The sequence below is a fragment of the Athene cunicularia genome, assembly GCF_003259725.1.
Source record: "Athene cunicularia isolate RWA chromosome 1 unlocalized genomic scaffold, athCun1 chr1_part2, whole genome shotgun sequence".
Lineage (NCBI taxonomy): Eukaryota > Metazoa > Chordata > Aves > Strigiformes > Strigidae > Athene > Athene cunicularia.
In genome coordinates this window covers 65,864,262-65,877,725 of record NW_020799092.1, presented here as the reverse complement: position 1 = coordinate 65,877,725, position 13,464 = coordinate 65,864,262, and the positions used below count along the sequence as shown (strand labels likewise).

The 13,464-nt window shown below is 34.6% G+C and overlaps 1 protein-coding gene across 1 annotated transcript in view; it reads left to right on the top strand.

The window, feature by feature from the left end:
* The window catches only part of TBC1D22A (TBC1 domain family member 22A), a 210,441-nt gene that overhangs the window by 35,671 nt on the left and 161,306 nt on the right, over positions 1 to 13,464 (top strand). Inside the window, exons 5-7 of the mRNA XM_026868331.1 lie at positions 208 to 278; positions 4,955 to 5,083; positions 6,054 to 6,116. Coding sequence (XP_026724132.1) covers positions 208 to 278; positions 4,955 to 5,083; positions 6,054 to 6,116 — 263 coding nt within the window. The remainder of the gene's footprint in view (positions 1 to 207; positions 279 to 4,954; positions 5,084 to 6,053; positions 6,117 to 13,464) is intronic.

The window sequence follows — 13,464 nt, the reverse complement described above, 5'->3', positions numbered from 1 at the left end:
TACCTATTATTGTAGATATCTCTATGGATAGTAATTATCCAGTATTTTATTAATTTGTTAGACTTGCCACATAATTCTTGAATTCATTGGACTTCATAAGAAGACATGATCATTGTTATAAACAACTTTGTATTAATTTGATTATATCTGTTTATATTAATTGATCGTGGTTCCCATAGTACTCATGAAATACTTCTCTTTTAATAGAAGAACTACGGAAATTGAGTTGGTCTGGCATTCCCAAACGGGTTCGTCCAAGTGCATGGAAGCTTCTTTCAGTAAGTTGTGGGTTTTTTGTTTTTTGGGTTTTTTTTTCTTCCTTTGCATTTAGTAGTAATGCTTTTTTCAAGCATTGCTAATAATTTTACTTGAGTTGTAATCCATCAATGATACTTGAAAACATTGTGTCTTGTTTCTGATTGTAATGGAAGTTCTGTTCTTTTGCTCAATTTCAAGATTAATTTGTCAAACTGAAAGGAGGGGAACGAGAAGTAGTAGTAAATCATGTCAACTGTATATCTTTATTTTTCAGCCTGGCTTTCTATGAAAGAAAGGCTTATGTGATAACAGTGGCCTCTTTCAACCAGTTTTGATGGAGTGGTGGAGGGTTCAAAGACAAGTACATTCTTACAGTTTTCTTGAAAATAGGCACACAGTAGAGGAAACGAAGCCTGTCAGTGTCCTATGAAAGGCTTCTTTCTGACCACGTTTACTATAAGAAAGGATTAACACTGTACTGAGCAAAAGCTGTGATAGCATCTTATGAGGTTTTTGGCTGATTTTTCTATAGTGGTTTAAGACGAACAGATCTGAACTGCTGTGGTCAGTTACCTTGTGGCATTGGATCTCCTGATGTCAGACCTGTGAGTCAGTTAAGGGAGACAAGCTAATTAAAAAGCTAATCACTTCTTTGTAGCATGAGTTTTTGTCAGTCTGGCCTCTCTGAACTTTGCCTGGTGGTCAGAGGGTTTTGCAATGGCAGTAGCTTGACTGAAATACCATGGAATTGGACGCAGATGTTGCAGTTGGGCATCAGAGGCAAGCTTGCAGGAATCTAGGATTCACTGGGTTTGGTGTTACAGAACTAGATATTTTAATCTCAGTGTTTGCACTATATTTAAAATGTTCTTCTGCAAAAATAAACCCTATTCCTCCTAGGAGTATTTTTCATATCAATTTTTTCAGCTATAATACTTGTGATAGCAAATGGTTGTGCATTTTAGCTATTGTTTGTCTACCTGTGGTTAGGAGGAGAACTTGTGAAGATGCTTGTATTAAAAAAAGGAGCTGTCTACTCTCCAGAGGCTGTGGAAAGACACTTTATCAGAAAATCTTCATGCATTTAAGAACTGTTTAAAATTCTGAGTTATACACACAACAGTTTAACACTATTGAATTTTTCAGAGAGTAGACTTAAATAGCGTTGCTTTTTATAGCATAATTTAGCGGGGGTTGCTAAGTATTTACTTCAGATTGAGACTGATTTCCAGTGACTGAAAGAGTCTCTCTTGCTGATGAGTTCTACTAAATTTGCAGCTTAGTTCCTTCTAAAGCTAAATCCAGATGCAGCTTCTTAATGGTGGATATTCAAATATCCTGCTGTAATTGAAATTAAACATGCAGTGTACAATTTATTTTAGTTCTGTTTCCAAAGTTGTTGTCTGAGATTTTGGTAATGAAAAGAACGTTTCTTTTTTTTTTTTTTTCCTTGAAGTTTGGGATGCCTGTTTCAAAATGCTCAAAGTAAAAAAAAAAACCAAACAACTATCGCTTACTCAAAATTGCCTTTGAAACACAATAAGCTAAAGCATAAGGATAGGGTAAGTTCTGAATCAGAGGTTGACACAGGTTTAGAGAATTGGAATTATGGAAAAGTTAACTGCAGTCACTTTCCTACTTTCAAGTAAGACCATGGATTTGCGTGAGCTTCACCTTCATTCAATGAGTGGCGTTCCTCAGGGGTTGGTCCTGGGGCTAGTGCTGTTCAACATCTTTGTTGCCAGGGATTGAGTGCACCCTTGGCAAGTTTGCTGGTGACACCAAGCTGTGTGGTGTGGTTGACACGCTGGAGGGAAGGGATGTGCCATCCAGAAGGACCTGGACAGGCTGGAGAGGTGGGCCTGTACAAACCTCATGAAGTTCAACAAGGCCAAGTTCAAGGTCCTGCACATGGATTGAGGCAATCCCAAGGACAAATACAGACAGGGAGATGAGTGGATTGAGAGCAGCCCTGAGGAGAAGGGCTTGGTTGATGAGAAGCTCAGCATGAGCTGGCAGTGTGCACTTGCAGCCCAGAAAGCCAATGGTATCCTGGGCTTCATCAAGACAAGTGTGACCAGCAGGTCAAGGGAGGTGATTCTTGCCTTCTAGTCTCACATGGACCTGCTCAAGCAGGTCTACAGGAGGTCCACAAGCATGATCAGGGGACTGGAGCTCCTCCCCATGAAGACAGGCTGAGAGAGTTGGGGTTATTCAGCCTAGAGAAGAGAAGGCTCAAGGAAGACCTTATAGTGACCTTCCAGTACTTAAAGGGGGCCTGCAGGAAAGATGGGGAGGGACTCTTTATCAGGGAGTGTAGTAACTAAGTGGATTTCTTTTTTTTTTGAGTAAAAGACCTCGAAAGTGTGGGTTTTTTTCTTCTGTCACCAGATAGCAATATTTGTAATGCTCTCAGCTGTTCTTATGTAATTCTTATAATGATTTCTTATCTACTAATTGGTCCTTAATTAATACATTTTGGAAACCCAAACATGAGTCATTAAGTGATCATTGCTTTACTGTAATGCAGCAGCTTGTTTCATCTTGTTTCTGAAGTGGGGAAGAAAAAGTACTTGGAGTATTTGTGATCATAAACTCCACAATGCTTTTTTCTAATGGTAATTGACTTTTAAGTCATAGTAGTTGTTTAAACATTTTACTTACTGCTAATGTATATTCCAGATAAGAGGGAGTAATGTGATAGTCTTTTATGCCGTAAGGTGCACTGGGAGCTATTGGGAAAAGTGTACAAAAGCAAAACTGTTTTGGCTAAAGATTAGTTACAAAACCAAAAAAGACCAGAAAACCAAAGAAACCGTAGCATATTTAGAGCCAAATGAAGGTTGACTCTGTGTGTTTTGGAATTATTTAGGAGTCTTACTTAAAGAGGCCAAACTATGACTTCTTTGGGGAACTAAGTACAATTGGTAGTATCTGAGTCAGAAGGTGATTGTAAACGTCAACATTGAAGTTGTATCTGTTGATTTTCTTAGTATGGTATGTATTTTTTATTTTTTATTTTTCCCTAAATGTTGAGCAAAACAGAAGTTATAGATGATGTTGGATTGTTGCAGGAGAGTGATGGAACCTATATACTATTAGAGTATTTAATTTTATTGTATAATTAGCAATTTTAGCATGTTAGGTTTAACCCTTCCCTTTTTGCTTGTAGTGTTAATAAGAAAGTTGCCTTTGTCGTTAAATGCACAGTAAGTTAATTGAAGTGACTACAGCTCGTTGTCTAAGTGCAAATATATGCTGCACTTCTAGTATAGGATTTTTTTGATGTTATGAGGATTATTTTTGTTAAGGAAACTTAAATTTAACATAAATTTGATTTCTTTGTTTTACTAATTACAGTTAGTATGGTAAAAGCTGTTATTGTGGAAGGAGAGCTTTTGTAATATTGGCAAGAAATATTTTGAGTCGACTAATGAATAATATGATTATTAGATTTTTCTTACATTGCCTTGGAGGTCCAGATCTCTTTCAAACCCTCTATCTTTAGAATGATTCTTACAGAAAGTATTTTTTCAGGACTGCCATGTAAGTAAAATATGAACTAGCTTTCTTTTTTGCAGTGTTGTGACATACTGGTGTTGATCGTTTGAAATAGAGTTGCTTACAAGAAAGTGTTAAGTATTTCTGAGTATTCAGGTAACTTTCTGGTAGCCAGTTACATGAATAATGGTGTTTCGAATAAGTGTACTTTATATATAAACTGAACATTTAATAGCATTCATAATATTTCCTTCGGTGAAATGCTGAAATAGTAACCTTAACTTTTTTTTTTTTAAATGGGAAGTAGGCTGACATGCTAGAAATGGGGATCAAACTGGATAAAAGAAAATGAGAATGGATTGGGTGGTGGGGAGGGGGAGATTGGGATTTTCTGGTAAATGTGAATGAGTTCAATGAAGAACTGCTCAGATATATTCTGTATTAAATGTAACTGTATAATTCTGAATCTCTGACACATGACTTAGTGTGTCTATACTTCATGCAACATAAGATAATATTTATAAATGGCTTTTGGGAAACAACTAAGCAAATGTACATCTAATGTTCTTACGTCTAAGAGCTCAGTCACTGCTGCTGTTGAGTCTTTTTCTATGATGAAACTTAATAACCTGTTGAGATGAAATTCAAGCTTCAAATGATTTCTTTCTCATGTAAACCAGTGAAATAAAGTAGCTAGAATGTTTTTAAAGGTTTTGATATAATACTCTATTGTATTACAAATTTAGCCATAAATAAAACATATTTGCTAATAATATCTAACACAGATATTATGCATTTCGTTTAAAAAAATTAAGAAGATTGCTTCAATTATGGCCACATAGGAATGCAGAAATTTATGAACTCATATAACATTACATTCATCAGAACTTATTTATTTGAGCTTTTCTGTTTGGAAGGCAAACGTCATCTTGGAATTCTTGATGAGAAATTGCTTTTTAAAGCTGGAAGAACATGTAACTTTTTCTTGAAAAAGACTGCTTTTAGTAAGATGTTTGTGTCTTTTGTATCAGTTGGAATGATTAGAAAACTGATTTAATAAGGAGTTATTCAGATCCCTGTAGGACTGCATGGCACTACATCAGTTTATTAGCTTTTCTGTCACATGTAATCAAATGCCAGTGGTGCTTTTTGTAAGGCAAAGGGTAATATCCTTTCCATTTCACTTTTTTTTCAGGGCTATCTTCCTGCAAATGTGGACCGAAGAGAAAGCACTTTACAAAGAAAACGCAAAGAGTATTTTGCATTTGTTGAACAATACTATGATTCCAGAAATGATGAGAATCACCAAGATACCTATAGACAGGTAGAGCACTTATTGAAGTGACTTTTACATACAGGATAACTGCTAAAGAACCTAGATATTTTTTTGATGTTTGTTCCTGTTTTTCTTTATTTCTTTAATTTTACTTGATAAACAGCTCACCAATATTTTTTTTTCCTACATTTCAGAAGCAAAAATATGGAATATTTTAATCTGATATTTGAAATAGTGGATGTCTTTTAATGTCAACTTTAGTCATGCCATGTGATGCTGGCATTAGGTGCTGCCATAGTTTTCCATTTAAGAATAGTATGGTTTTCAAATCTTTTATCTCCTGCTCAGACCCTCCTTCAAATGAGTGAAGACGGGCAGGAAAAGTATAATAGTGACTGTTTCTTACTGGCTTCATACTTCTGCTTAAGAACTTGAAATTGTGTATGATGTGCAGTAAACATAGGCACGGCAAACTTTCTTACCCACTCAGATAAGCAGATAATTTTTTTTCAAGTTTTGTATTAAAATGAATAGTTTGTATCACTAAGTATAGACTAAGCAATACTACTTTAGCTTTCCTTAGGACAGAAAAAGCTGACATCTTTCTTTCAGCTTCAAGACTTCAGTAGCAAGAACATCTTTAGTAGCAAGAGGTATATATGACAGTGTCAACTGAACATGACTTTACAGTAGTAGTAGTTTGTATTTACTCACAATTACGCTGAGGTAGTGGCTATTGCCAATATGAGTATACTTTGCAAACAGTGAAAATGTAAGTATCCTAAAATATGAGAACAAAGTACATTTTTATTTGCTCATTGATAGATTAACAATGACTTAAAGATTTAGCTGTATGTTTTGAAATACAGTAAATCCATGTTACTCCAAAAACAGTGATACAATGGAATTATAACTAATCTTGTAAACCCATAGGTTTGTTTTAACTATTGTGGTGTTTAACAAGTGCGCTGTTGGTTCCTTTTACAGTATTCTTCTTTCTTTCTTTCTTTCTAATTAGATCCATATAGATATCCCACGCATGAGTCCTGAAGTTTTAAGACTTCAGCCCAAAGTAACAGAGGTAAGAATGATAGCTAAAAGAATTATTTATTTTGGAGAAATCACTTTATTAATGATATCACATCATTGGTTAATAATTAATTTGACAAAACTTGCTGTTTTGACTTCAGAACTAACTTTAAAAGTCCAGTAAGTTAGAATGTATAAGTATAGGCTAAGAGCCACAGTATAAATACTAGCAGTAAAAGGAAATTAATTGTTAATCTCCTGCATTGAATCTGTCAGGCTTTTCTTCAGTCTTGTGGCTCTGAGGTTTTTTTATCGTTTTTTACTTTTTATATATATATTTTTTAATAATATGTGTTTGAAATAGTCCAGAGCATAGTTCCTATGGTTTGATTTATTTGTCAAAAGCTTTCAAGGTCTGGAAGTTCTTATCATTGTCTTACACTTGGAAAATTCTCTTTTTGTAAATTCGTAGCATGAATTGTTTGTGTTCCTTATTTGGTTTTGTTTCTTTGTAAGTTTTATATGTTGAGTACACTATTGAAATTATTTCACTACCATAGTAAATATACACTAATTAATGATAAATATGTTAATCTAATTGGTCTATATTGTTAGGTAATTGAATGTCATGGGGGACTTTTCTTTGTAAAGTATATAGGTCTTAAATAGTATAGATGGTGTGAATTATCCTCTTTCAATTACTTATTTTAATCTTTTAACTTAATCTCATTTCTAAAGGTTATAATTAGATCTTCAAAGGTTCTGTTAGTACCCACCCAGAGCATATTCTGATAGTTCATTAGATGATACAAGAAGTGAAATGTAGAACTACCTTTCATTTGTTTTTTCTGCTCTTGTAGTTATTTGTTTAATGGAAATGCTTCTCCACATATGTTGTAGAAATGAGTTTGAAGAAATAGCCTATTACAATTTTTTGAAATAGAATGGTATAAAAATGCTACTTTCCATCTGCTTTCTACAAAGTGGTGTTTTACCTGGGCTTTCTAGGGATGAATCAAAGACTAAAGTGGGGAAACAATACCAGAAGAAATAAACTATTAAAGAAATGTCTAAGATCAGTGTCAGTGTTGTAGGTAGAAATGAGCCAATAAATGAAATCAGAGGTGAATATTATTTCATGAAAAAATGGCTACAGAAAGAAGAATGGTGAGATTCTTCTGAGAGGAAAGAAATACTTGTACTGTATCAGCAATAGTCTCTTAAATTATTCTAAAGATGTATTTGTGTTCAGCATAAAGTTGTGGGGGTTTTGCTTCCTTGCATTACAAGCAAGCAAGCTCTTCTTAAGGTTTCAGTAAAGATCTGTGTCTCAAGTGAATATGACTGTGGTGCAGATATACAGTGATTCTGGTTTTGGAGCTCTTAGTTTGGGTCGAAAAACCCCAAAATTGATGTTGTTTTTTTCACCCTATGTTTTAATGAAGGAGAAATTAGAAATTCTTTTAACCTGTCTGTTGTAAGAACCTATGTTTAATCTTGATTTTAAAGGAAGATTGCAAAGTACAAAACACTTCTTCAAGAATGATTGATAGACAGTGTAGTAATTTTTAAATTAGCTGAACAATTGTAAAACCACCTTTAAAATAGACATTCCAGTTAAGTGTCTCTTGTAGAATATATTTAATGTCTTTTAACCAAATTATTTAGATGAGAAGTCAACTAGTTTAATAAAAATTATATTAAGAGAAACAAAGTATTCTTGTTGGGGAGTAGTTTGAAGTGAAGTGACAAGATAGAAATAGAAAACTGTAGGATCTTGGGCTAATTTTGCCTTTTGTTTATTTGATTATGCATGAGACAAGATATATTTGTATGCCTGCTCTTGAGATGGTTAATAGATTTCTCTAGACTAGATGCAAACTTGATAATAGTTTGTAGGAAGACAACTTTTTATTTGTCATGGATATTTGCCGTTTCCATAATGCAGTTAGAAATACTAGAGTAAACTTGTATTGATAGTTCAAGAAGATAGGGTCAAGGTTTTCCAACATTTGAAATGTGTGTTTTTGTTAAACATTTAGTGTACTGGGGAGAGCATCCTATAAGAAGACATTGAAAAGAATTAGAGTTACAGGATAGTTAACAATCCCTTTTTGGTTGAATGATTAACTTAAAGCTAAAGAGTTTATGTGGTAAAATGGAGAGTATATTAATGTGAAAAAGATATTAGTGCAGTATTTTTTATAAGCAGTCACAGGTGAAATGAGATCTTTTTTAATAGCTGAATTATAAATAGTCTGAAAATAGATTGTCTTAATGAAAATGCTGACAGTCAACTTCAGAACTAGTAGATGCTCCCAGAACAAAATACTTAACATATAATTGCTTGGGAGTGATTAAAATAAAAAGGAAACACCATGTCTAGATAACTTGCTAAATAAAATCCTATATGTCAACAGAACTTCAATAGCAAATACTATTCAGTAAAGTTTGAGTCTGGAATGTAATTTCAGTTAATTTTGTGGGATCATTAAACACATGAAATTAATTAGGTATTTTTAGCTTTCAAATGTCTTTTGGCAGATAACATTGCTCAGGTAGCCTATTCATTTAGTATGATTTACTGAGATCTCTTTTACAAATATTTTTTCATAAAATTACCATTGTTTTAATTTCTAGTTATTTGTTAAACTTGTCCAAAGGTATGTTTTTGTAGTGCTTTATTGGATATGAGCATCTTAAGCACTGCCTTAAAATAAATGTATTTTAAATCCACACTTTAAAAAAACTGATTGCTCTTGCTAGTGACATAGAATTAGCATTGTTGGAAGGTAATTCAATTTCACATATACAGCTCCTTAAATTAATTTAGTCTCTTGAATGCAGCCCAATATCCCTGCTTGCTGATCATACTTACATTTCTTTAGTTTGAATGTTTAGTAAATTGAGACATATCACAAGTGTAATTGAGCCACACAAAGTAGATGGACATACTTCTTGTCAGTGCGATCAAGGCATTGTACAAGTAGATCACCACTGCTTTCTCGTTTAAAAAAAACCAAATACAACAAAAACCACCCCACCACCACCCCCCAACCCCTGTCCATACCCTATGGCATCCACTTTTTCTACTGTAACACCTTTTTTTCTTCCCTAGTGAGTAGTAAAGAAATGGATGGAAAAATGATAGAAAGCTTGGAGGAGTGAGATGTGACAACTGATTTAGCACAAAACCACCATGTAAAACAAAGGTGTAGTTCAATAATATTTGATTATTTAAGAGTGAGTGGTCTTCAGGTACAGAAGAATAAGAATGTGAAAAGTGTGGGTAGCAGAAATCAGTAGGATAAGGGGAAATCTAGGAAGTATCTGAGTTACAAAGAAGTGATAGAGATCTGATTTAATTTTTACTGATCCATCAGTACCCTGAACTTTACAGAGTCGCAAGATCTTCATGTGTTAGGTGTTTTCAGAGTTCCACTGATCTCCTGAGTAGATGTGTGGGCTACTGGGAAGGTGAGATTGTATATGTTTTTGCCTCTGCTCTCTGTCTGATCTAAGAGAACAAAGGCCAAGTTGCTTGATGTCATCTTACAAAGAAAGACTAGGGCAAATAATGCTGGAAGGGTCATAACATCCAACTTCTCCATTGTTTCTTCCTTTCCCTTTCTGGGTTTTTGGAGCCCTACCTTAGCACAACCTAGTTCTTTATCCTCATAGGGGATCCCTTCCTACTCACAAGAGCTCAATGCTGACAGGAGCCTTGTGTTGTTTCCAGAGCTGACTCCCTTCTAGGGAGCGGAAAGATGCTGCTGGTCTCAGGTGAGCAGTGGTCACTTCCCCTTTTTGAAGGCGAGATGGCAAGAGCTATAAAGAAGAGAAGGGAATTAGAGTATGGCCAAAGACAGGTTTTAAAGGGTGGCATTATGTGTGCAATACTGTTATTGTGCATATGATGTAATTTTTGATGATGCAGAGATTTAGAATAATGATGCCACCATTAGGAGTAATGTCACTTAGAATGAGGTGAAGACACTGTAGGTGACAAAGCTGGAGAAAAGTGCTAGTGAAAAGTTCACAATGTCTTCTGACTTCAATTTCCAAATGTTACTATTCCATGATTTTTCTTCTTTTTGGAGTTATCCGAGTCTCTGTTCCCCAAGAGCTTTTCAATACAGTTCATAAAGCTGTTTTAATTTCTTATCTGAACTTGGAATTTGGTTTATGTAATGTTTCAGTTTAGAAAAATACAGTTTTGAGTCTCATGTGTGGAAAGCAATCATTATTATATGTTCCTTTTTTAAATGTGTTTTTTTTATGGGAGTTACATGGATGTGGGTGGGGAGGAAGGTAATGTTCAAGTGATGACTTAAAAGGACTGAGAATAAATAAATAGTGGCTCTCAAAGAGGAAGAGAGAGAAGTTGAAGGTCTTGCCCCATATAGTTCAGTCAAGTTTATTTTAAAGACTAGTGACTGTAAGTTTAGGTTTAATAAAGTTGATTAGTTCATGTGGAGTAGTCTGTAATTTATTATTAATCTCTTGTTTTCTCTTTTACTGAGTTTTGTTGAAATGGGCAGTACATGTCTATTTTCCCTCTATGCTTGCATAGTATGGGAGAAGTCATTTCAATGAAACAATACAATTTAAAAATAGTTTATAAATTTGTCTCTACCCCCCACCTTAGAAAACAAAAAGCAAATTCTTGAAAGCTTTTGTGATTAGAGCTTTGGGGGTTTTGGAGTTCCTCTGAGGTGGCAAAACCCATAAGAAATTAAAAATTTTCATTTAAGCTAATGGATTCTTCTTTTTGTGTATATGAATATAGTTCTTACTGTTATGATGAATGAGAGTTAAATTCAAAAGAATAATTGATTGGTAATGACATCTCATGAAATGTAGTGATTCATAGTAGAAAAGTAATTCCAGTTTCTGTTGCTGGTTTAGAAATCAAGAAGGAAATCTTTGGGGAAAGTGACCTTTTTAATGAGTCCTATTTGAACACAGTGATGAGTGCTGTATAGAAGCTTAAATCCGTCTACCTTTCAGGTTTTCAGTGCTTTTTTTCAATTCAGAACAGTAAATGAAAGTTTATGAAAATGGCTAGGAAATTGAAAACACTATTTCAGTGTGTATTTGTTGAATTTCTGATTAGATGCTTTTAGGGATATTAAAGTTGATATGTCAATCACCAAGTGATCCTTCCTGCTCAATATTATTAAAGAAAAACCCAAAGCCAAACAAAAAACCCATATGCTCTCCCCCCCGCCCTAGTTTTCATATCTGGATTTTCAAAATGCTTTGAAATCCATAGGCACCTCAATTTGCAAAGCAAACTATGTATATTATCAGGTTCTGAGGAAAGGAAAAGTTGGTGGTACAAATTTGCGGGTTGATTGACTTCAGACATGCCTTCATGAAAAACACTATTTTTATAGTTTGTGTAATGTGTATTTTGATAGCTGTTAGTTACTGAACTATTGATTTTTGTTTTGTTTTTGTTTCTCATAGTGCATATTGTGTAATCCCATCACACCAGGAGTTTTTTGTTTAGCTTGGTGAATAAAACCATTCGACGTTCAGCAATTGCTACTTAAATAGGTTTTTCTAGTCACCTCTATCTGATACTTGTTTTCGAGAAAGTTATTTGTATTTGCGGTGTGTTAAACATGCCCATTATTTGAAGTGAAACACAGAATGATAGCGCTGATAATACTGAAGAACTCATGTTACTGAAACTAGAAATGGCGGCTGACAGAAGCAGGAAGGATGGCTGTGAGCTAATTAGATAAACTTGCAGTTTGTCAGTAATAGTAAAAATATGACATAAACAACTGTGATTTTATAAAGATAAATGTAAAAGGAAGCTGTAAATGGCAGAATTTGATAGGCAGTGAAATGCCACTGGCTATTGCTTGATGGGTGGAGGTTGGTATTTTTTCAGTTTAATATGCACAACATATTAAAAAAACATGAGGTGGCAGGACTAGCCCTAAGAAGAATTTATAACTACAGGATTTTATGTAGCATTTGTTATGAATACCTCCCTTTCTCCCTAATCTTTGCCCAAAACTGAAATCACCCTGAGCAAAAACTGAATCTTAGTTGTAGCTGTTACAGATCAGATGTGAGGTGCTTGTGTTGCAGTGCCCACCAAAGCTTTTCATACTTATTGTTGGCAGTTTCCCTTGTTCTGTGGATGTTCAGAATGCCAGGGAAATGCAAAACCTGGAGATTAAGGAAAGTTGTTTCTCAAATGAAAGCCTGTGGGAGAAAGGTAGATGTTGGTATTTAGGTTTTCAAAGCAAAAGGTGCAAATGTTTTCCAGCTTCAGATAGCTCATGTTAGAAGCCTGCAATGGGACTCTCAAGGACCTGGATGTGAGTCATATATGTCTAGACCTTTCCTTACTTGAAAATGACTGCAAGAGGGCTTTTAAACTAAAGAATAATATTTTATTTAAAACGTAATTAGAACAGTCAATTTCTTAATCTAACAAGAACTTGAAGTGAGATTGAATAGAAATAATACAACCTTCATAAACTAAATTTCCTCTCCCAATTACATCCTTTCAGGGCACATCTTTTACAGACTTTTTTGAAGCCTGAGCATTTATTGACCTCTGAGGTTGCATTAAGCTATGACTTAAGAGCCCCTCCTTTGGGGTCCTTTCAAAGTCTCTCATTTTTTTATTAGTGTTGAGGCCTTATTTTAAGAGTGACATAGTCCTTTGGTTTGAGCTCTCCTTTCTCTGCTCCACTTACCTTGACTCTACATTCTGGCTTGTTGGGCAGACCTTCCAGGGAAAGAAGAAATGTTCTATTGCTTCAGAAGATTATACCTGCTTGAGTACCTGTAATTAGGGCAAAGTACATAGCCACTTTCACTCTGCTACTTATTTGCAGCATTTTAAAGATATGTAGCACATACAGAAGCAAATAATTGAGAGGAAATACAGCTTGTCACAGACCTAAATTGTGTCAGCCCATACTCTTCTCATGCTGTCCTTCCCATGACCAGATATGTTGTGGCTTTAGGAGCTTTTGCAATTCTTAAGTAAGGTACAGTTTACAGAGCTGAGAGTGTGAAGTTACGTGATATAGCAAGCAGTTGCCTTATGCTTACATTTCCTGATTATTTTTTTTCCAGATCTTTTATTAACCAATCGACATGTTTCTGATGTCTAAAACCCTGTACTGCAGTATTAGGCAAGCTTCACTGTCACAGAATCTCTTTTTATGGACATGTTAAAATCTAAGCTATATGAATTACTTCTTTCAGTTATTTAGGAATAAATAGAATACTATATTGATAAAATACTAATTTCAAAGAGGTGAAAATCATGGGAGGATGATTTAGTATTTCTTGAGGAAAGAGGAATTTTATTAGAAAAACTCCAGTGAATAAATGCTACCTTGTTGTAACTACTGTATGTGAAT